The sequence below is a fragment of the Triticum aestivum genome, chromosome 3A, assembly GCF_018294505.1.
Source record: "Triticum aestivum cultivar Chinese Spring chromosome 3A, IWGSC CS RefSeq v2.1, whole genome shotgun sequence".
Taxonomy (NCBI): domain Eukaryota; kingdom Viridiplantae; phylum Streptophyta; class Magnoliopsida; order Poales; family Poaceae; genus Triticum; species Triticum aestivum.
In genome coordinates, this window is record NC_057800.1 from 320,205,186 (window position 1) to 320,230,060 (window position 24,875).

The 24,875-nt window shown below is 47.2% G+C and overlaps 1 protein-coding gene across 1 annotated transcript in view; it reads left to right on the forward strand.

Moving 5' to 3' along the window:
- LOC780686 (putative callose synthase 6) overlaps positions 1–18,940 on the forward strand; it is a 33,126-nt gene extending 14,186 nt beyond the window's left edge. The window contains 21 exon segments of the mRNA XM_044480132.1: positions 902–1,007; positions 1,866–1,893; positions 2,019–2,093; positions 3,297–3,346; positions 3,446–3,532; positions 3,727–3,810; positions 3,988–4,070; positions 4,139–4,220; positions 4,309–4,472; positions 4,551–4,674; positions 4,768–4,844; positions 10,340–10,414; positions 11,029–11,138; positions 11,229–11,351; positions 11,431–11,499; positions 12,063–12,243; positions 16,227–16,339; positions 16,419–16,648; positions 17,084–18,022; positions 18,110–18,295; positions 18,438–18,940. Coding sequence (XP_044336067.1) covers positions 902–1,007; positions 1,866–1,893; positions 2,019–2,093; positions 3,297–3,346; positions 3,446–3,532; positions 3,727–3,810; positions 3,988–4,070; positions 4,139–4,220; positions 4,309–4,472; positions 4,551–4,674; positions 4,768–4,844; positions 10,340–10,414; positions 11,029–11,138; positions 11,229–11,351; positions 11,431–11,499; positions 12,063–12,243; positions 16,227–16,339; positions 16,419–16,648; positions 17,084–18,022; positions 18,110–18,295; positions 18,438–18,767 — 3,316 coding nt within the window. The 3' untranslated portion in view covers positions 18,768–18,940.
- Positions 18,941–24,875: the final 5,935 nt, after the last annotated feature.

Consider the following 24,875-nt stretch of genomic DNA (forward strand, 5'->3'; position numbering starts at 1 on the left):
ATAGTATATTAATTTCTCCTAATGAGTAATGACTCCTCTAGTCCTCTGACATTATAGCTTTGCTTCCTTATTTATTTCTTGATTGTGATACATTTTCTTGTGGCTTAATCAACAACTCTAGCTATTTGTTTCTCCATAAATCTTGAGATACTATAAGATATATGTTGAGAAAAAAATATGGAACTAAGTTACTCGGAGCTGGCTGTATGTCAGATAGTCTCCCTCTTCACCTCACTTGTTTAAAATTTAAATCTTCAATATTTGGGGCCTTTTAACCTGAGATGTCCCCTACAGGGAAGCGGAGCATACATGGTCACTTAGTTGGTTGAGTGTCACGCTTTTGTCAGTTAATAGCATTTAGTTTGCCATTGACGATAGCACAGTCCCAAGTGTTTTAAAATTCTCATGGACCTGCACGTTGTAAGTTCTGTTTTTTGATTGATTACTATGTGGGTTAGCATTAGATAGGTTAACTGTATGAAATCAGAGTTTAGGAGTATTACTTTGTAAGTTTCTGCTTATTTCACCACAGCAAGTGTTTTATTCCATTGTGGTTGGAGAGTTTTGAAGTGTTTCAGCAAGTGCTTGCTACTAACTAATGCTTCACTTCATTTTGCAGTGGTCACTGTAATAATACTGAGGCAAATCTACAACTAGGCCCCCACCCAACAGTCATACATTAGCTATTCTCACAAACAATAAATAAATACATTGTGTATTAAGATGTTTCAGTCCTTCTACTGATATTTTGTTTACTTCCCAGAACCAAATCATGATCCGGTTATTCAGGTTTATTTTATTACCTTTGTATTTTGATAAGCCACTACATTTAATTTCTGATGTGAATGCCTTTATGTGGTAGCTGAATGAGTGTTCTCTTTTTTCTGCCTCTGACTTGAAGGAATATATTTTTTAATATATCGATGCTCATCATTGCCATGTCTGGCTGTCTGGTTCATGCTACACAGAAGCTTAGATCTGTAATCAAGCTATGGAAGAGAGTACTGTAAGAGACACTTCTATAAGCAGAGATATGTGCCTGAATTTACACCTTAATTATACCTCAATTAGGTATGTATGGTTCGTCTCATTCATGTTGAAATGATTTTTCCTTAGTCTGTTAATCGTATAGTAATTACACGGTGTAGTACTATGGCAGTGGTATACTGATTTGGCGTAAGAACTACTGACATGGCTTCGTGTGTACAAATGTTACAGGTTTATGATATTAAGAATTAGCAGCGTGTTTTTTGTTTACTGTTGATTGATATGCAGACTTGCTTTTTTTATTCAGTTGAAGAGCTCTCCTGGCTTAAGATCTTTCTAGGATAATTGCGTTGTTAAATCTGAAGGTATATTATTGGTTTCTCAACTCATGTATTGATAAGCGTTTTTTTCATCCTCAATATGTTGTTGCTTGCCTGAGTTGTCCTACATTTGTGAGGTGGCCGAGGAAGTTCAGTTCTTGCAGGCGGCGTAAAACTGGAACTGCCTACAGATGATTTTGCCAGTTCGATGGAAACTTAAAATAACTAAGGGAACTTTCTCAGTTTTTTAGTTTTTTTAGTTTTTTCTCTTAGATTTTTGGCTGGGGTATTATCATGTACGTCACACAGTAAATTTAGATCTTAATGCAAGATTTAATAGGGATAGATTCTTCTGCCATGTTGAAAAATTAGAATTACAAAGAAGAAAAGAAATTATTAAAGAAGAGATATAGTCGATTTGGTTGTTGAGGTGTTTCTTTGATCTTCCCTAGACCTCCTGTTTTCGGTTGGCATGGTGATGATCTATTTCTTCTGGTGTTTCTCTGGTTCAGGATTCACTCATGTGCCAAAGCCAGCTCGGGGAAGCCTTCCTGAACTCCTGGTCGACCACGACAACCACGACACGGTGAGTAGATTTTGAATCTTTCTTGCGGCGTCGGATTGGATTCGGTGTGTATACAGAAGTTATGGATTGCTGACAGCTTAATGTTCTGTTTCTTCTGTGTACTATGGTGTGCGTATTGTTTTCAGATCTTAAGCAAGCGGAACACCGAAGGAGGATCTTGGGGATGACGGAGGCGTCGATGACAACCTCAAAGGCGAGAGGTATTGATACTGCAAATTGCTTTCATGTCGCTGCGTTTCTTACTTTATGCAACTCCTTCGGTAACTAGGTATTAAGGCCTTATAGTTGGTGGGGAGCAACGAAAAACTGAATTTGTGGATTTTATAATTTGGACGATCTGTTTGATACGTCTGCACTGCTGATGCAGAACATTGATCAAGACAATGTGGGTTTAGAAATGAGGAAAACAAATTGGCTTGCAGGGTTTAGGCTACCCTCTTGTGCCTGTTTTGCCTTGTGATTACTTGAAATTGCAACCTGCAGATTGAACGGGCACTTGATTTGTTAGGACGAAAGGCTGAACCAATGAAAGCTGCAGGTTCAATTGCTTTTGCAGCAGAACTGCGAACATCATCAGCATCAGCCTACAGAAAATCTTTGAGAAGAGTACACCCACGTGATCTGATTGCAGAGCTAACACTTTTGCCTCTTGAGTTGGTGCTACATACAATTGTTTAGTTGAATAAATTATAATGCTGGTAGAGCTCGTTTGTTTTCTCCTTTGATCTGAATGGCATGGAAAATCTTCATTCATTTCATTTAGTAATTTTACTTAATTTTCTATGCTATTCAGTAAACCTTGCTTTTTTAAATGAAGCCAAAGCTTTCATCCCTCTTACATAAAAGATAAAACAAATATCGTGATGCTAACAACAACTGTTAGTTTGCTAACAATCGATGACAAATGTGTATGGACGTATGAAAATGGTAGGATGAGACGCTTTGAGGCGCTGCAGCAATACAAGTGCGCACAACTTCATGTCAAGAGGCGCGCCATGGGCGCACCCCAGCCCCTAGTGTGGGTTTTCAAGCGGTGGCTGATGTGGATCACACCATCAAGCATTCAGTTCATGCTGTCATGTTGACTGGATGGGCAGGACACTGAGCTCTCATCACTATCTCATGCCGTATGTCTCACTCGGTTCCCTCTATTTACTGATTAGTGACGTAGTGAAGACGTTTTATCCTACTCAGCCAAAACCACTTGTGAATCGACCCAAAGTTGTAAAGCAGAGGATTTTGGTACATCGAGGATGCAACCAAATGATTTAGAGCTCTGGACTGAAGTGGACATTTTTGCAAAGTAGATTTTTTTCCTGTACCTGTGGCGATATTTGACTTATTAATTTCTCTAGAGGGTCAATACTCTAGTTACTAATAGTATTTTTGCTAACTTTCTGTAGTGCCGCACAATCTCGGTGTGGTCATTACTATATGGGCACCAATTGTTTTGGTACGTAATTAGAGCTATGGAAGTTCTAACATAAAAATTAACTAATGGTAGTTCTTATGCTATTCTTTTTGTCATAACAACTACCGCCTCGTCTTGTAGGTGTACTTTATGGACACACAAATATGGTATGCTATTTTCTCCACTGTCTTTGGGGGTGTTTCGGGTGCCCTTAGTCATGTCGGTGAGGTCAGTCATCCTTTCCTCTGTCCTTTATCTTTCCCCTGTGTTTGGGGCCCCTTTTATGGGATGCATGCGTGTACAATGCTAAACTCTGGTGGTTTCATTCTGAATGGAACTAGCGGATGGCCTTTTGCTCTTAAACGAATGTTCGTTTGTAAGAAACATTAGTTATCAGATTTTACCTTTTGCTTTTGATGCAGATACGTACCCTAGGCATGTTGAGAGTCAGATTCAAATCAATGCCAGATGCTTTCAGGAAATGTCACGTGGCAGCACATAAAGAGGTTTTATACTCGCAAATGTTTTAGTTTCTTTTGAGTTTTTTGTAATCATCGTTGGCCCATGTGTCCATTTCGAAAAAGCACGCAAATGTGTTATTTCTTTGCTCAAAATACTAGGAAGTTAACCCATGCTTGCTAAAGACACGTGGTTTTGACCGACTTTGATATCCTACTTTCCAGCAAGCACTTGATGTGAGGAGCTTCTTTTGTGTTTGGAATTCATTCATCAATTCCTTACGAGAGGAAGACTTCATTAGTGATAGGTTCGCACTGTGAACTTTCTTATATACTAATATAATATGCCATTCACCTTTATGATTTTATTTCTCAGAGAGAAGGACATGTTGATGGCTCCATCGTCTTCAAGTAATTTACCTATTGTTCCGTGGCCTCCTTTCCTCCTTGCTAGCAAGGTGTGTAATAGGCATATGTGTGCAGATAGATAATCGAATGCTTTTTGTTGCCTTTGCAGAGATGCTCATGTACTTTTGAATATACTAGGTACCAACAGCTCTCCATATGGCCATGACTTCCAAAGAGGGGGATGAACATGAGCTGATCGAAAAAATCAAACTAGACAAGGACAGATACAATGCAGTTATAGAATGCTACGAGTCCTTGAAAATAATAGTTGTTTGTCTTCTGCTAGACTATAATGATAAAAGGTAAGAACAATACTCGTTTATTACCTGTCGAATTCGAATTTGACATGGGTTAATCTGTTTTATTCTTCAAATATTCAGAATTGTCCATGATATCGATAAAATAGTGCGAACTAGTATGCAAAATAACACACTTTTGGACGACCTCGAGATGGCAGAGATTGGTAAAGTCAGCAACACATTGGCAAAATTATTACAGCTACTGGTAAACACTAAACACACTACTGGCAGAGATTGGTTTATTTTGTTATAGTGCTAGTGCTAATTTTTCATACTGAACAAACTGTTTTGGTCTCAGTTTGTCCGGCTGCATTTATTGTTGACTATGAAGGATTCTGCAATGGATGTACCTACAAATTTGGATGCTCGACGTAGGATCTGTTAAACAGAAGGTTTTGGGAAACTGCACGACACCCGTAAAGGGGTGTGGCTATCTCATATATATAAGGAGTACATGGGGTGTACGATACAATATACAAGATCTATACAGAGGCTACGTATAAATACAGTCTAACACCCTCCCTCAATCTTAACTATGCCCTGAGGTACAAAGTACGTTAAGATTGCGCCTACAGCCTACAAACTGAGGTTGTGGTAGAGGCTTCGTGAAGATGTCAGCAAGTTGATCTTTAGAAGAGATAAACTTGATAGAAAGTAGCTTCTGTGCAACACGTTCCCGCACAAAGTGATAATCAACTTCAATGTGTTTGGTCCGAGCATGAAACACCGGGTTAGACGATAGATATGTCGCACCAATGTTGTCACACCAAAGGACAGGTGACTGGGGTTGAGGAACTCCCAACTCTCTCAACAAGGACTGTACCCATATGATCTCAGCTGTAGCATTGGCAACTGCCTTGTATTCAGCCTCAGTGCTACTCCTGGACACCGTAGCTTGTTTATGAGCAGCCCAGGCGATCAAATTAGGACCAAAGAAGACAGCATGTCCCCCCGTGGATCGCCTGTCATCTGGATTACCAGCCCAGTCTGCGTCTGAAAAAGCTGAAAGTGCAAAAGACGGCGCTGGCTGAAGAAGTAAACCATATGCGGCAGTGAGGCGTACATAACGAAGAATACGCTTCACCGCTGTCCAGTGAGTAGTCCGAGGAGCATGAAGAAACTGACAAACACGATTGACTGCGTAGGAGATGTCAGGCCGAGTGATGGTCAGATACTGCAGACCACCAACAATACTGCGATACTCAGTAGAGTCATCCGAAGTGAGAGGATCTCCATCAAATGCAGACAAACGATCAGTAGCAGACATAGGAGTCATGGCATGTTTACACTGTAGCATACCTGCCTTGCGCAGCAAATCCATGGAGTACTTATGTTGGGTGAGTGTCAAACCAGCAGGAGAACGAGAGACTTCCAAGCCAAGGAAATAATGCAATGTGCCTAAATCCTTCACCGCAAAGTCACTACCCAAGGAGGAGATGAGACGATCAGCAACAGCATCAGATGAGCTGATGAGAATAATATCATCAACATACACCAGCAGATACATCGTCACCTCAGGCCGATGTAGAAGGAAGAGTGACGTATCAGCAGTGGAAGGAACAAATCCCAGGGACCGAAGAACAGAGCCCAACCTGGCATGCCAGGCACGAGGAGCCTGCTTCAGCCCATAGAGCGCCTTGACCAGGCGGCACAGATGGTGAGGGCGAGCAGAATCCACAAACCCTGGGGGCTGACGCATGTAAACCTCCTCATCCAGTACTCCATGTAAAAAGGCATTCTGAACGTCCAGCTGACGGAGAAACCAGCCTCGAGTAACAGCCAAGGACAACAGAAGTCGGATAGTCGTTGGTTTGATCACCGGACTATATGTATCCTCATAGTCAAGACCATACCGTTGTTTGAACCCTTTCGCCACTAACCGTGCCTTGTAGCGTTCAATAGAACCATCAGCATGCCTTTTAACTTTGAAGACCCACTTGGAGTCAATGACATTAACACCAGAGACCGGAGGAACAAGTTGCCATGTGCCATTTGTCAATAACGCTTGAAACTCTTGTTCCATAGCCTGTCGCCAATGAGGAATCCCAAGAGCAGCCTGAAAATGACGCGGTTCAGCCGAAGGATCTTCCTTTAGATGAGCAACACATGCTGCAAGCCACGCCACCGTCCCATCTTTGCGTTGCTTGGGACAGAAAATGCCAGACCGGCTGCGCGTGTGCGGCCTCTGAGCAACAGCAACCGGTCGTGGTGGAACCAGAGAAACCGGCGAGGCATCAGGCGACGATGGCAGTGATGAGGCAGGACCAGACGACGGCACGGAGGCGGGCGACACCAGCCCAGGCGACTCCGGCCCAGGCGAGACTGGTCCAGGCGACTCCGGCCCAGGCGAGGCTGGTCCAGAGGAGGCCGGCTGCTCAACGCCGTCCACGGCCGACCCAGGCGAGACCAATCCAGGAGAGTCGAGGGCGACACCTTCAGGCTCAGGCGATTCCAGCCTAGGAAGAGCTGGTGCGGGTGAGGCCGGGGCTGCCGACCCCGGTCGCGCGGGAGTCATGCATGGCGCATGCATGGCACCAGGCATCAAGCCAGGTGCAACCGACGACTCCTCCTGTTCATCCAATAACTCAAGACGAGCTCCACGACCTGTACCTGCAGCATGATTAGGCAACAACGCAGGAGAGTATGCAATATCAACAAATTGAGCAGGCAAGGGAGAAGTGGTAGATGAAGATGGAACCGAAGGTGCAGGAGTTATGGAGAAAGACGAGAACGGGAATACATTCTCATCAAACACAACATCACGCGAGATGTAGACACGATTAGACGGAATGTGGAGACATTTGTACCCTTTATGAAGAGAGCTATACCCAAGAAAAACACAAAGTTTGGATCGAAACTCAAGCTTTCGCTTGTTATATGGACGAAGATGAGGCCAGCAAGCACAACCAAAAACTTTGAGAAAGGTATAATCCGGAGACTCATTAAGCAACAGTTCAAGCGGTGTTTTCATTCCAAGAAGTCGTGTAGGAAGCCTATTTATGAGAAAACAGGCAGTGGAAAACGCATCACTCCAAAACCTAAAGGGTACCGATGCATGGGCAACTAAAGTGAGACCAGTTTCAACAATGTGACGATGCTTACGTTCAGCCGTGCCATTTTGCTGATGTGTGTGAGGACAGGACACACGATGTGAAATTCCAAGCTTATTAAAAAAAGAATTGAGGTTGTGATACTCACCCCCCCAATCGGTCTGAACATGGATAATCTTATGCTTGAGAAGACGCTCGACATGAGCTTGAAATTGGAGAAACACATCAAACACATCAGATTTACGCTTGATAAAGTAAAGCCATGTGAATCGACTATAAGCATCAATAAAACTCACATAATAATTATGACCACTCACAGAAGTTTGGGCATGCCCCCATACATCAGAAAAAATAAGCTCAAGTGGAGTTTTAACGACACGACTCGAATCTGAAAACGAAAGCTGATGACTCTTGCCTTGCTGACAGGCATCACAAACTGTGGCAGCATCTTTATTGGACACAATGGGAAGATTATAACTATGTAGGATACTACGAACTATGGGAGTTGCAGGATGGCCAAGCCGTGCATGCCAATGAGTGGGCGAAACACGGACACCGCTGAACGCTCGAGGAGCAGATGGTAGATCAAGTGCATAAAGTCCATCACGCAGGCGACCTCTAAGCAGAACGTCCCTCGTGGCCCGATCCTTGATAAAAAAATAAAAAGGATGAAACTCAGTGAAAACATTGTTATCACGAGTAAGTTGAGGAACAGACAATAAGCTACGAGTAGCAGAAGGAACTCGAAGAACATTACGGAGATGAAGAGATTTTTGTGTGCGAGTTAAGAGAGAGGCCTGACCAACATGTGATATGTGCATACCTGCTCCATTGGCGGTGTGAATCTGATCATGTCCACGGTACGGTTCCTGCATGGAGAGTTTGCCCATCTCGCCTGTCAGATGATTCGTAGCGCCCGTGTCCATGTACCAAGTTGGGTCGATGGAATATGATGGAGTGTGGCCTGCTTGGCGAGTAGGCTCATGAGTGGCCAAGGCAGCCTGCTTCTCGTTGCCTTTGCCATTGTTGCCGATGCCGAGGAAGTCCTGCTTGAAGCGGCGATGACAGCGGGAGGCGATGTGACCTGGAATATTGCACAGCTGACAGGGGAGCTGAACGCCACATGAGGGGCAGCAGGCACACCGACCACCCCCGGTCGTAGGCATGGCAGCGGCGGCAGGCGGTCGCTGAGTCAGTGGAGTCGAAGGCACTGACTTGCCGCCGGTGGGTGATTTGAAGGGCTTCCCTTTGCCACGCGTGGCAGCATTGGCAGCAAGAAAACTCGGGTTAGAACGGCGGGACTTGATGCGCTGTTCCGTGGCGAGAAGGCGGGCGTAGAGCTCACGAGGTTCAAGCGGAGTGTCACGGCCATTGATATTTTCAGCAAGGTTATCATAGTCGTCGTCCAGTCCGTTCATGACAAAGGTGGTGAAGTCCTCCTTACGAAGCGGCTGGCCAATGGAGGCCAAAGTATCGGCGAGACGCGTCATCTTGCCGAAATAGTCGGTGATGCTGAGGTCAAGGAGCTTGGTCTCCCCCAGCTCCGTACGAATAGTGTGAGCGCGCGCATGCTGCTGAGATGCGAAGCTCGTGTGCAGAGCAGACCACGCCTCCTGAGACGTGGCAGCGAAGAGAACCAAGGAGGACACCCCCTCGGTGAGCGATGACTGGATCGCGGAGAGGATGGCCTGATCTTGAGCAACCCATGCATGATACGCCGGATGATGCGGTGGGGGACATGGCAGGGAACCGTCAACGTAGCCCTCCAGGTAGCGACTGCGGAGAAGCGGCAGCACCTGTGCACGCCATGACAGATAGTTATCTATCGTAAGCTTCACCGGGATGAGATGCGCGAAGTAGAACGGTGCAACGGCCGCGGCATGATCAGCCACGGGAGGCGACGTGTAGTAGGCCATGTGGGACGATCCAGCAGATGCACCAGGGTCCGGCGTCGAGGACGGTGCAGCAGCTCCAGGGTAGGACGCGGCCATCGGAGGTGGATAATATCCACCGTAGGGCAGCGGCGGTGGCGGGGCACCGTAGGGCACAGCCGGTGCCCGGGCCGACCCGCTGTTAGCGGCACCGTAGGGCTGCGGGGCGGCAGTGATGTAGGACGCCGTAGCCGCAGCAGCCGGATACGGTGAGCCGTACGGGGCGGCGGCGTTAATCGCAGCAGCCGCAGAAGGGGCCCCGTAGGGCCCTGCAGTCGACGGAGGAGGAGCCCCGTAGGGCCCGGCGGTCGGCGGAGGAGGGGCCCCGTAGGGCGCCGATCCCATCCAGGGACCCGCCGGATCGGGGTACGCAGCGCCCCAGGCCTGCGGTGGCGCGATCGGGGAAGGAGGCGGCTGCGGAGCGGACGAAGGCCCCGCCATCGAGGCCTGGCCGGAGTAGACCGAGGCCAGGGGGTGCGATGAGAGGAACGGCGACGCAGGCGCCGTGGCAGGAACCGGCGCGACGGCGGCGGCGGTGGATGTTGATGCGGTCGCGGCGGCGGCAGCGGAAGACATTGGACCGGTTAGCTCTGATACCATGTTAAACAGAAGGTTTTGGGAAACTGCACGACACCCGTAAAGGGGTGTGGCTATCTCATATATATAAGTACATGGGGTGTACGATACAATATACAAGATCTATACAGAGGCTACGTATAAATACAGTCTAACACCCTCCCTCAATCTTAACTATGCCTTGAGGTACAAAGTACGTTAAGATTGCGCCTACAGCCTACAAACTGAGGTTGTGGTAGAGGCTTCGTGAAGATGTCAGCAAGTTGATCTTTAGAAGAAATAAACTTGATAGAAAGTAGCTTCTGTGCAACAGGATCACCTTCTTCGCAAACTCACTTTTTATGAAAATGCCGAGAGCACCTCAAGTGCATGATATGATATCCTTTAGGTGTGTATTTTATCTTCTATGGTACTGTTATTTCGAAAGTATGATGATGTATGCACAGTTTGTTAAACCATATGGTTGTTGTACTTCATTAATTATTGATTTGTGTGTGTGTGTGGGGGGGGGGGGGGGGGGGGGGGGGGGTGTAACCTATATCCCACCCTCAGTTTTGTATTTTTTTAAAACACACCAACGGATGTCTCACAGACAGTCAATGAGGCATCTTTCCAATAATGAAGCTATAGGGTTGCATGCAGTTGAAAAGGCAGCAAACACCATGAACCTGCAGTTTACTGCAATCAAGTACTCCCTCCGTCCCATAATGTAAGATGTTTTTTGACACTACACTAGTGTCGAAAAACGTCCTATATTATGAGACGGAGGGAGTACTAGTTACAGTAGTAATTGGTCTATTATGAAACCTCTTTTTAATAGTCCTTTGAGTATTTGATTGCATCATAGTAAATTGCATTCACAAGTTGATGTTTCCATTAGATTTTTTACATCTGGCACAAACTCTTCCACATAGCTGTGAGAAATATTATTCCTTTTACGAATTTACTGTCTTCAACATTCATTTTGAAGCTCATCACATTCTAACAAGATTCATTGTGCAGTGTTTTGACTCCATATTACAATGAGGAAGTACTTTATTCATCTCATCAACTAAATAGAAAGAATGAAGACGGTATCTCGATTTTGTTTTATCTACAAAAGATTTATCCAGGTGAGTTGCCAATTCTATTTTATGTTTCTTAAACAAAATGTATCAATTTTTAACTCATAATAAAATTTAACGATGCTTGTCAATCTCTAGATGAATGGAAGAACTTTCTACAACGCATTGGAGTTGATCCAGATAACGAAGATGAAGTAAAGGGATGCATGGATGATATCCGTATATGGGCGTCTTACCGGGGTCAAACACTTGCCAGAACTGGTAACATGAAGATTGTATCTCTTAAAAGCTGACAATTTTTCTGTCTTTCTGCTTATCTTATTGTTTGCATCTTGAATAGTGAGAGGGATGATGTACTATAGACGAGCTCTTGAAGTGCAATGCTATGAGGATATGAAAAGTGAACAAGGTTAGCCACATAGGGTTCTGAACACTGGTTCTGCACTTCTCATGATGATGGCAGGAGAACGAGCAGGCCTACACTGGAGATGTCACTGGTCGCCTCCGACGAAGCTGGAGAGGCCGGAGGAGGGGCGGCCAGCCGGAGAGCAGCCTCGAGGGCGGCGGCCGTCACCCGGGTGCACCCGGCCCCGGCGCCGCCATGACCCGGAGGTGGGTTGGATGGCTCCCGGGAAGGGGAGCGGGAGTGCTCCGATAGGTTGTCGTCGTCCTCCGGGTCGTCGTGGCGAGAGGGGCGAGGGCGCCGGTGGTGGGAGTCGTCGGCATCACCTGCCCCACCTCCCTGGTGACCATCATCGGAGAAGCGGGGGCGGCCGACATGGTTCGGTGGCTCGAGGCAGATCTTGAGGTCAAAACCCCCGTCGTTGAAGAACATGCGGACTGTGGCGCGGAGCTTGGAGGAGTCCAGGGATTTCACCTTCATCCGGACCTCCTCCTCCTTGCGAAGTGAGAGATCGTCGACCACCACCACCTTGCTGAGGATCTTGGACATACTGCCGATGACCCGCTCAGACCGGGCAACATCGGGCAGGCCGGCAATGAGGATCCAAGCCGTGTCCAGGACCGCCACCGCCTTGGGATCCCACTTCGGCTCGGAGATGGCCACCACCAACTGGTTGAGAACCAAGGTGATGTTGGCGCTGCCAGTGCAGTACCCCATGCTGATGGCGTCTGGGAAGACCATCGTGAAGGTGTTGGCGGAAGTGGGGGCCACCTACCAGTCCCACTTGCACCTCACAGGTGGTTGAGCTCGGCCTCGATCATCGCGGGGGAAGCGACAACCTCGCCCACGACGGAGACAATCGCCAGGAGCGAGGGGGAGGGCGGAGGAGCGTCTGGCACCTCGACGAGGAAGAAGCCCATGCCCTCGATGCCGTGGCCGTACATCATGATCTCCTCGGTCACCGGCCGGTCCGGGCAAAGAACTGCGGGGTGGCTGGAGTCCTTGCAGAGGTAGCACATCGGCGGGTTGGGGCATGCCACCTGGAAGTGGCCGGTGAGCCCACAGTTGAAGCACGGCGGGGAGTCTCGCGGGGCACCGGTGTCCACAGGAGGGGCTGGCGCGGCGGATGAGGCGGGAACAGGAGGACGAGCCGACCCCTTCTTCTTCTTCTTCTTAGACTTTGGCGACCGCAGTTGCCATTGCCACCGTTGGCCGGAGGGAATGATGGCTGATTTTGCGGAGGTTGATACCGGCGCGGGGCTTGAGAGTTGCCGAAGTGCTGCTGTTGGATTCTTGGGGGGGAGGGGACGGCGAACACCACCGGGAAGAGCGCCATTGCTCATCCACGGGCGAGCGAGGGCGGTCCCGATGGGAAGCGCGGCGAGCAGGGGAGCGGCGGTCGCGGTCCGGGGAGCGACGCTCCGCGCGCGCCGGCGACCGGCGGGACTCGCGGGCGGGAGGCGAGCTGTTGGCATAGGTCAGCCTCCCGGCGCAGCCCGTCCGGAGAGGAGCGGGGGGCGTCCCGACGGTCATCACGGCCGCGCTTGAGCCGATCGGCATCATCCCCCCAATCCCGGGGCATGGCCGCTGGGGGCGGAGGGGGGGACGGCGCCGGAGCCGGATAAGGGGAAGCGGCGGCGAGAGCGAGGGGAGGCACGGATGTGTCGAGGCGGCGGGGGGGGGGGGGGGGGGGAGGAGCGGGAGTGTTGACTGGCTGGATTAGGAACCCTAGGGGCGGCCAAATGTGCGGCTTGGCTGGGCCCGTAGCCACGATGGGCTGCGGCCCATTATCGCCCCGGCCCGCAGCGGGCCACGCAGGCCGGCCCAGGGAGGCCCAGGAGAGACGGGCGGTCCAGCCCCAGCATCATGACTGAGCGGGGAAGCAGGGTTTCTCTCAGCGTCGGCGCCGCGGCCTGGGTAGGGCTGGGAGGGCGCGGCCGGAGCAGGCCCCGAGGAGGGCCGGGCGAACGGGGAACAGGGACGCCGAAGGCAGAGATGAACGGGCGAAACGGCGACCGCCGGGACATGACCGCAGCCACCGCCGGCCACGCCATGGCCGACGCCGCGACCGGACCCAAGGGAGGAGCCACACCAGCACGCCTGGACAGACGGGCGGCACCGCGGTCGGCGCGGCCCGCGACCCCCCGGCCCTGCGGGCTGCGGCGACCCGACCCCAAAGTCACCCCTTGGCTCCCCGGCGACTGAGACGAGCTCAGAGGCCGGTGCCGATGCCGGGAGGACGGGCGGGCGACCGAACTCCCACCCCTGGGAGTAGAGCCACCGGCACCGTCCGGCCGCCGGACACAAGCAGGAGCAGGGGGGGACACGGTCGCGGCAAACCACCAGGCGGCCATCCTCGAGGCCGTCGGCCTCAACGATGTTGGCCCAGATGACCCGCGCGGGGGCAAAGGCCGACGGAGGGCACGGCGAGGAGGACGGGGGTGGGGGGCGCCGACGGGGAGGACGGGGGCGGCGGGGCAGGGGGAGATGCCGCGCCGGGCGAGTCGCCCCTGGGATCGCCAGCGGAGTCCGCCATCACCCCTCTCACCCTGACTCGTCCAACGGCGAGCCTCAAGAACTTTACGGACTTAATAATTGACCTGTAACCTACTTTTTATCTCCTAAATTTAACTTGGGAACTGCACATTTTTTCCGCTAAACCCGACAACTATACTTATTCTTATTAAAGGCTGGCAACCACACCCGCTTAAACCTGCCGAGTACATCTGTTTAAACATGGCAACCATGTATATATATCTTGGTAATTGCACCCTCTTAAACTTGGCAATTACACCTGCTAAAACATGGCAAGTGGCACAATATAAACTGTTAATATGACAAGTAAGCACAATAAATCCGACAAGTGGGTATAATGGCAGGTGGCATGGTTAAAGTGTAAATATGGAAAGTAAGCACAATAAATCCGACAAGTATAATGGCAAGTGGCATGGTTAAAGTGTAAATGTGGAAAGTAAGCACAATAAATCCAACAATTATAATGGCAAGTGGCACGGTTAAACTGTTAATTTGGCAAGTAAGTACAAGAAATTTGACAATAAGTATAATGGCAAGTGGCACAATTAAACCGTAATATGGCAAGTAAGCACAATAAATCCGACAAGCAAGTATAATGACAAGTGGCACGGTTAAACTGTAATATGGCAAGTAAGTACAAAACTCCGATAAGCATAATAACCTGAAAAGTACCGACGAAAAAAGTTGAAACAATGCAAACATAGGACTTAGTTTCCACTGAAAAGCCAGTAACTGAAACTGATCATCATTCATATCAACGGTTTGAGAGATAGTGTTACACTTACCAATCTTTTGTAAAAGTAGATAAGTACATAGACAATCAAATAATGGCAGGCTGCTCTTAGCATAGGGGGGGAAAATCCTGCTGAATTACATGCATGTGGTGCCAACATTTCAGCGTGGGGAAAGATGAAAGTGATGGGAGAAGAGAGGACATTGGCTCACATGTGGGGAAGGGGTGAAAGCGATCGTCATGCATGTCACGGCCTAGTAGTAGTAGGGGTGATGCCCACCGGGGGACATGTTTTTTTAAGGGGAACCAGGGGATATTGGTGCAGGCCTTTTTTGCGTCAGACAACTGACTCTTTATCACATACGCGCGCGCCACGGAGACATGACTAGTTGTCCCATACTAAATCCACGATTAAAAGGGGTGGTTAGCAGGGCCACCGCACGGGAAGCCCTACGTGCGGCGCCGCAACGTAGTCAAGTCCAGTGAATTAATGGCTGACAGTCAGCATCACCATTACTGTTAAGAGTTGAGAAGCATGAGTAAGTTCACATTTGAGCTAGTCATGTCTCCGTGGAATCTTAAGTGGAAATTACATCCGGCTGATGTGCTCTTCAAAGCTGTTGCAGATTGCCATATATTTTTGAAGTGGTAATCACATGTTTCAAATGTATGTCATGCAGGGCTAAGGAAAAGCTGGCGGGAAATACCATGTTCCTGCCGGGTTTTTTCTTTTGAAGAGGGGGGAGGGGGGGAGTTAGATCGATTACCTATTTGGCTATTCATGCCGAAGTTTGAAGTTCCTCACAGGTTCCAACTGATTGGCATTACCATGGGTAAATTAGGGAAACTGCTAGACAAACGACTCATTTCAAACAAGCGAGGTCCAGTAAATTTTTTTCTCGAATACGCTCGAGTGTGCGTATCATTCATTAAAGGAGGGGGAAGAGTCCCCAAAACTCCACGGTTTTACAAATAATTTACATGCGGATTTACATCCGACACCACCTCATTTACCTAAACGAACTACTCCCGATCTACCCACGTTGAGCCATCCACCTCAAACCCCTCTACCTCACCCTTGATTAGTCCTGCCTTCACCAATAATCTTCCTTCCTGCTCGATTCGTTGAGTAGTCTGTGCTATTGACGGAGCCGCCCCATTGAAGACAATGTCGTTCCGATGCTTCATAAGATCCACATACTAAGGAGGCACCTGGCGCGTGTAGACCTCCGATGCTCCCTGCTTTGGTTTTGCCTGATGCGGTCCAGTAAATAGCGCTTCTAATCTCGTAAGCTCTGCTAGATACAATGGCTAAATGAGACTTGTGGGTCTAAGTGGTAACTGGGTAGTTCCATAAGTAAATATAGGAAATAGATAGGACCAGAGTGATTTAGGCATACCTTTCTTTTGAAGATCATTGTGCTATGGACATTCTACACTTATTAAATTTCAATTTGTGATGCAGGGTACGATTCCACTATGGTCACCCTGATGTTTTCGATAGAATCTTTCACATCACAAGGGGTGGCATAAGCAAGGCCTCAAAGGTTATTAACCTCAGTGAGGACATCTTTGCAGGTACCATATCCAGAGAATATGCATTATACAGTTTTTCTTCCTTTTCCAATAAGCTAATCATTGTTCTGATATATTTAAGGATTCAATTCAACCCTGCGACAAGGAACTGTTACCCATCATGAATACATACAGTTGGGTAAAGGACGTGATGTTGGAATGAACCAAATATCCAACTTTGAGGCCAAGGTGGCAAACGGTAATGGTGAACAAACTCTATGTCGTGATGTTTACCGACTAGGACACAGATTCGATTTCTACAGGATGTTGTCTATGTACTTCACCACAGTTGGCCTCTACTTCAATAGCATGGTATGAATCTCATGCTTTCACATATCAACTTTATATGCACTTCCAGGAGGTAAAAAATCAGATTGATTTACTTTGTGAGTATATAACAGCAGACCAGATATAGACTCTTCTGTTTTGATTTCTCAGGGATCATACTTGCAAATAGTCTTGTTGAAATCAGTAGCTACCGTTGTTACTTGTTTTATAACGATTGATATCAATATATTGACTTGAGCTTATGTTGATGCACATAAGACCATGTTGCATCATGCAAGCATGTTTTCTTATCTCTGCATTTTATTCGTTTGAGATGATTTGTACAAAGCTCCCTCACCTCATATGGATTGATGTTTCTATTTTTTCAAGCAATGGCCAACAGATAGAAAGTATGATGTGTTCCGTTCAAAGTACAGAAGACACATAAATCATTGTGAGTTTTGTGGCTTTAATTTTCAGGTGGCTGTTCTTACGGTGTATGTATTTTTATATGGGCGGTTGTATCTTGTTTTGAGTGGCCTAGAAAAGTCGATTCTCCATGATCCACGGATTAAAAACATCAAACCCTTTGAAAATGCACTTGCCACCCAATCGGTATTCCAACTTGGGACGTTGCTCATCCTCCCGATGATAATGGAGGTCGGCTTGGAGAAAGGGTTTGGTAAAGCCCTGGCTGAGTTTATAATCATGCAACTTCAGTTAGCTCCTATGTTCTTCACTTTTCATCTCGGGACAAAGACTCACTACTATGGAAGGACTATACTTCATGGTGGTGCAAAATATAGAGGAACAGGCCGGGGTTTTGTTGTACGCCATGCGAAATTTGCTGAGAATTACAGAATGTACTCACGGAGCCACTTTGTGAAAGCATTGGAGCTGCTCATCCTCTTGGTTGTTTATCTAGCATACGGGAGTTCTTACAGGAGCTCGAGTTTGTATGTATACGTCACAATTTCGATGTGGTTCCTTGTTTTCTGCTGGCTGTTTGCACCTTTTATCTTCAACCCATCATGCTTTGAGTGGCACAAGACGGTTGATGACTGGACTGATTGGTGGAAGTGGATGAGCAATAGGGGTGGTATTGGGCTGGCACCTGAGCAAAGTTGGGAGGCTTGGTGGGTGAGTGAACATGAGCACCTAAAGAATGGAACAATACGTAGCTTGCTCTTGGAGCTGGTTCTGTCGCTGCGCCTCCTGATCTACCAATATGGTATTGTGTACCACTTGCACATAGTGCACGAGAACAAAAGCTTCATGGTACTCATCCTGTTTAAATCTCCTTATCCTCTAGAAACATTCCATTCATTTCTGGTAGAATAATAATGCTGCTTTGTTTGTTCCACCCAGATATATGCACTATCGTGGCTGGTTATTGGCATCGTTCTTGTTTTGCTAAAGGTAACAGTAGATATGCTTGGTATTGCATCCATATATATTCGCATGCATGTTATGGTACATTTGCTTAGGTAGACTCATGCGTTCCAGGTTGTTTCACTGGGGAGAGAGAAGTTTGTTACCAAGTTTCAGCTTGTGTTCCGTATACTCAAGGGCATTGTGTTTCTTGTCCTCATCGGCTTGATGGTGGTCTTATTTGTTGGTTTTGATCTCGCTGTGTCAGACGTTGGCGCCAGTGTCTTGGCCTTCATCCCAACTGTCTGGTTTATTCTTTTGGTGAGTGATTTCTTTCTTTTATACAATTATTACTAGCACTTTTCCCCTTTTGTCATGAAAAGAAGACGACACGTTTTGACCAAGATGGTAAATTCTTATATAAGTTTATACTACTGTCACATAACATCCCCTTGTGTTGTAGATGGCACAAGTGTGTGGACCGCTGTTTCGGAGGTTAGTGATTGAGCCACTTGGCGTGCTGTGTTGCTCCTGCTGCCCTGGTGGAGCATGCCGAGGGCCTTGCTGCGCCAAGTTGAGGCAGAGTGGGGCTGTGCTCTGTAAGATAGGGCCATGGGACTCCATCCAAGAGATGGCAAGGATGTACGAGTATACCATGGGGATCCTCATCTTCCTGCCCATCGCCGTCCTCTCGTGGTTCCCCTTCATGTCAGAGTTCCAGACGCGTCTGCTCTTCAACCAAGCCTTCAGCCGGGGCCTGCAGATCTCGAGGATCCTCGCTTACCAAGCGTGAATGACTTTGCTTGCTTGCAAACTACCCTGCTCTGTCTGTAGCGTGCATATTCACGGCGTTATTATATTGTATTGTTGATTTGGAACTTTGGAAGGATGCATTGGAGCAATATCTGATTTGTTCTCACCGTTGAACCAAAACTAAAAGAAAGCTACACATTTGCTTTTCCATTACACCTTTTCTTGGAGTTTACAATTAATCATCTAATATTTCCCACTTACTATGGAGATGGTGCACTTTTTTTTAGATAACTAGTAATGCGTTGCAACGGGAGAACAAAATCATAGGCCCCTTACATACACAATAAAAACATCTCTGTTTCCACACCTGCGTCACCGTTTATATTTCTTCCCGGCCCTGCCTACGATGGCCTTCATGTCCACTTGATCACAATGCAGCGTGCTTACTCTCAAGGGAATGATCTTGACCATCGCATTGCATAATGCACGGGCTTTTTTACAGAGCAAACACCAACTGCAATGAACTATTGTCCTTTTTTCCCCATCTGAATATATTCTTAGCCACACTGTTTTACAGTACCAGGGGTCCTCAAACCTAGACGAGAGGTCCTTTGACGCAGTGTTCTTGAACAGGAAGATCCAGAGAAAAAAAATCTAGTACAATGTTTCTAAGTGTCACCCTTGTGTGGTGATCTTTGTCGTGGAAGACTAGAGCATTGCGGGATCCCCAAATTTCCACATGATGTTGAACGCCACAGAGGGCCAAATGTTGGTGTTGAGGCCGTCAGGAGTCACAACCTCCCATGTGAGGTCTAGTGATGGAGGAGGCACAAATCCCAAATTGATCCGAACGTGGGTCGTGACTGGGAAGAGAAGAGCAATGTGTGAAGCATATTCACAAGGAGCATCACAATGACAACATGAAGGGGAATCGACTCGTCGTTCAACCTTGAAGAATGGAAATCCTGCAGCAGAGACAAAACAATATCCAACTCGCAAGAGGCAACAGAGAGTTGGGAGCCCCAAAAGCCGACACAATGTCAGCGGAAACATCAGTGCGCGCACCATGATACGTCTCCAACGTATCTATATTTTTTGATTGTTTCATGCTATTATATATTCTGTTTTGCATGTTTAACGGGCTTATTTATACACTTTTATATTATTTTTGGGACTAACCTATTAACCGGAGGCCCAACCCAAATTGCTATTTTTGTGTGCCTATTTCAGTGTTTCGTAGAAAAAGAATATCAAACGGAGTCCAAACGGAATGAAAGAACATGATTTTTGGAACAAACGTGATCCAGAGGACTTGGAGTGGATGTCAAGCAACCAACGAGGAGGCCACGAAGCAGGGGGGCGCGCCTACCCCCTGGGCGCGCCCTCCACCCTCGGGGGCCCCTCGTGGCTTCACCGACCTAGTTCTTCCTCCTATATATACCTACATACCCTGAAAACATCGGAGAGCATCACGAAAACCTAATTCCACCGCCGCAACCTTCTGTAACCAAGAGATCCCATCTTGGGGCCTTTTCCGGAGCTCCGCCGGAGGGGGCATTGATCCCGGAGGGTCTCTACATCAACTCCATGGCCCCTCCGATGATGTGTGAGTAGTTTACCTCAGACCTTCGGGTCCATAGTTATTAGCTAGATGGCTTCTTCTCTCTCTTTGGATCTCAATACAAAGTTCTCCTCGATTCTCTTGGAGATCTATTCGATGTAATCTTTTTTGCGGTGTGTTTATCGAGATCCGATGAATTGTGGGTTTATGATCAAGATTATCTATGAACAATATTTGAATCTTCTCTGAATTCTTTTATATATGATTGGTTATCTTTGCAAGTCTCTTTGAATTTTCAGTTTGGTTTGGCCTACTAGATTGATCTTTCTTGCAATGGGAGAAGTGCTTAGCTTTGGGTTCAATCTTGCGGTGCTCGATCCCAGTGATAGTAGGGAAACGACACGTATTGTATTGTTGCCATCGAGGATAAAAAGATGGGGTTTATATCATATTGCACGAGTTTATCCCTCTACATCATGTCATCTTGCTTAAAGCGTTACTTTGTTCTGATGAACTTAATACTCTAGATGCATACTGGATAGCGGTTGATGTGTGGAGTAATAGTAGTAGATGCAGGCAGGAGTCGGTATACTTGTCACGGATGTGATGCCTATATACATGATTATACCTAGATATTCTCATAACTATGCTCAATTCTATCAATTGCTCGACGGTAATTTGTTCACCCACCGTAATACTTATGCTATCTTGAGAGAAGCCACTAGTGAAACATATGGCCCCCGGGTCTATTCTCCATCATATAAGTTTCCAATCTACTTTATTTTACAATCTTTACTTTTAATTTATATCATAAAAATACCAAAAATATTTATCTTATTATTACCATCTCTATCAGATCTCACTCTTGCAAGTGGCCGTGAAGGGATTGACAACCCCTTTATCGCGTTGGTTGCGAGGTTCTTATTTGTTTGTGTAGGTACGAGGTGACTTGCGCGTGGTCTCCTACTGGATTGATACATTGGTTCTCAAAAACTGAGGGAAATACTTAGGCTGCTTTGCTGCATCACCCTTTCCTCTTCAAGGGAAAACCAACGCATGCTGAAGAGGTAGCAAGAAGGATTTCTGGCGCCGTTGCCGGGGAGATCTACGCCAAGTCAAGACATACCAAGTACCCATCACAACTCTTATCCTTCGCGTTACATTATTTTCCATTTGCCTCTCGTTTTCCTCTCCCCCACTTCGTCCTTGCCGTTTTATTTGCCCTCTTTTTTGTTCGCCCTTTCTTCCGCTTGCTTTGTCGTTATGGCTAGTCCTTTAGCTACTCCTTTATCTCCCGAGAATGAGGTCCTTAATTTTAAACAAAGGGAGGGAGAAAATCTAAAAGATGCTTGGTTCAGAATCTGCAATGCGCAAAATAAATCTACTAGGAAGCAATCTACTTCCGTTCTTCTTCACAATTTTTATGTAGGCATCACTCCTTGGAATAGATATATTCTTGATACCATTACCAGAGGAAATTTCTGTTGGAAATATGCCCTAGCGGCAATAATAAAATGGTTATTATTATATTTCCTTGTTCATGATAATTATCTATTGTTCATGCTATAATTGTGTTATCCGAAAATCGTAATACATGTGTGAATACATAGACCACAACATGTCCCTAGTTAGCCTCTAGTTGACTAGCTCGTTGATTAATAGATGGTTACAGTTTCCTGACCATGGACATTGGATGTCATTGATAACGGGATCACATCATTAGGAGAATGATGTGATGGACAAGACCCAATCCTAAGCATAGCACAAGATCGTGTAGTTCGTCTGCTAAAGCTTTTCTAATGTCAAGTATCTTTTCCTTAGACCATGAGATTGTGCAACTCCCGGATACTGTAGGAATGCTTTGGTTGTGCCAAACGTTACAACGTAACTGGGTGGCTATAAAGGTGCACTACGGGTATCTCTGAAAGTGTCTGTTGGGTTGGCACGAATAGAGACTGGGATTTGTCATTCCGTATGACGGAGAGGTATCTCTGGGCCCACTCGGTAAGACATCATCGTAATGAGCTCAATGTGACTAAGGGGTTGGTCACAGGATGATGTGTTACGGAATGAGTAAAGAGACTTGTCGTAACAAGATTGAACAAGGTATCGGTATACCGACGATCGAATCTCGGGCAAGTGCTATACTGGTAGACAAAGGGAATCGTATACGGGATTGATTGAATCCTTGGCATCGTGGTTCATATGATGAGATCATCGTGGAACATGTAGGAGCCAACATGGGTATCCAGATCCCACTGTTGGTTATTGGCCGGAGAGATGTCTCGGTCATGTCTGCATGATTCCCGAACCCGTAGGGCCTACACACTTAAGGTTCAATGATGCTAGGGTTATAGGGAAGGTTTGTACGTGGTTACCGAATGTTGTTAGGAGTCCCGATGAGATCCCGGACGTAACGAGGAGTTCCGGAATGGTCCGGAGACAAAGACTTATCTATGGGAAGTCCTTATTCGGTCGCCGGAAGTGTTCGGGGGTTTATCGGTATTGTACCGGGACCATCGAAAGGGTTCCGGGGTCCACCGGGAGGGTCCACCTGCCCCGGAGGGCCCTATGGGCTGAATATGGAGGGGGAACCAGCCCCTAGGTGGGCTGGGCGCCAAACCCCCTAGGGCCCATGCGCCTAGGGTTTGGGGGAACCCTAAAGGGGGCGCCCCCCTTAGCTTGGGGGGCAAGCCTCCCCCCTTGGCCGCCGTCCCCCCTCTAGATCCATCTGGAGGGGGCCGCCCCCCTCTCCCTTGCCCCTATAAATAGAGGGGAGGCAGGAGGGCAGCCGCACCACATCCAAGGCACAACCCTCCCCCTCCCCAACACCTCCTCCTCCCGCGACGCTTGGCGAAGCCCTGCCGGAGTACCATGCTGCTCCAACACCACCACGTCGTCGTGCTGTTGCTGGCCGGATTCTTCCCCAACCTCTCCTTCTCTCCTTGCTGGATCAAGGCATGGGATACGTCATTGGGTTGCACATGTGTTGAACGTGGAGGCGCCGTTGTTCGGCGCTTAGATCGGAATCAGCCGCGATCTGAATCGCTTCGTGTACGACTCCACCGACCGCGTTCTTGCAACGCTTCCGCATCGCGATGTTCAAAGGTATGAAGATGCACTCCCTTCTTGTTGCTAGTAAACTCCATAGATTGATCTTGGTGATGCATAGAAATTTTTTAAATTTCTGCAACGATCCCCAATAGTGGCATCATGAGCTAGGTCTATGCGTAGTTTCTATGCACGAGTAGAACACAAGTTGTTGTGGGCATTGATTTTGTCAATTTACTTGCCGTTACTAGTCTTATCTTGATTCGGCGGCATCGTGGGATGAAGCAGCTCGGACCGACCTTACACGTACGCTTACGTGAGACAGGTTCCACCGACTGACATGCACTAGTTGCATAAGGTGGCTAGCGGGTGTCTGTCTCTCCCACTTTAGTCGGATCGGATTCGATGAAAAGGGTCCTTATGAAGGGTAAATAGAAATTGGCATATCACATTGTGGTTTTTGCGTAGGTAAGAAACGTTCTTGCTAGAAACCCATAGCAGCCACGTAAAAACATGCAACAACAATTAGAGGACGTCTAACTTGTTTTTGCAGGGTATGCTATGTGATGTGATATGGCCAAAAGAATGTGATGAGTGATATATGTGATGTATGAGATTGGTCATGTTCTTGTAATAGGAATCATGACTTGCATGTCGATGAGTATGACAACCGGCAGGAGCCATAGGAGTTGTCTAAATTATTTATGACCTGCGTGTCACTGAAAATGCCTTGTAATTACTTTACTTTATTGCTAACCGTTAGCCATAGTAGTAGAAGTAATAGTTGGCGAGACAACTTCATGAAGACACGATGATGGAGATCATGGTGTCATGCCGGCGACGATGATGATCATGGCGCCCCGAAGATGGAGATCAAAAGGAGCAAAATGGTATTGGCCATATCATGTCACTATTTGATTGCATGTGATGTTTATCATGTTTTACATCTTATTTGCTTAGAACGACGGTAGCATAAATAAGATGATCCCTCACAATAATTTCAAGAAAGTGTTCCCCCTAACTGTGCACCGTTGCTAAGGCCCATTGTTCCCAAGCACCACGTGATGATCGGGTGTGATAGGTTCTAACGTTCGCATACAACGGGTGTAAGCCAGGTTTACACACGCAATACACTTAGGTTGACTTGACGAGCCTAGCATGTACAGACATGGCCTCGGAACACGGAAGACCGAAAGGTCAAACATAAGTTGTATAGAAGATACGATCAACATGAAGATGTTCACCGATGATGACTAGTCCGTCTCACGTGATGATCGGACACGACCTAGTTGACTCAGATCATGTATCACTTAGATGACTAGAGGGATGTCAATATGAGTGGGAGTTCATTAAATAATTTGATTAGATGAACTTAATTATCATGAACATAGTCTAAAACTTTGCAATATGTCTTGTAGATCAAATGGCCCACGCTAATGTTGCCCTCAACTTCAACGCGTTCCTAGAGAAAACCAAGCTGAAAGACAATGACAGCAACTACACGGACTGGGTCCGTAACCTGAGGATTATCCTCAT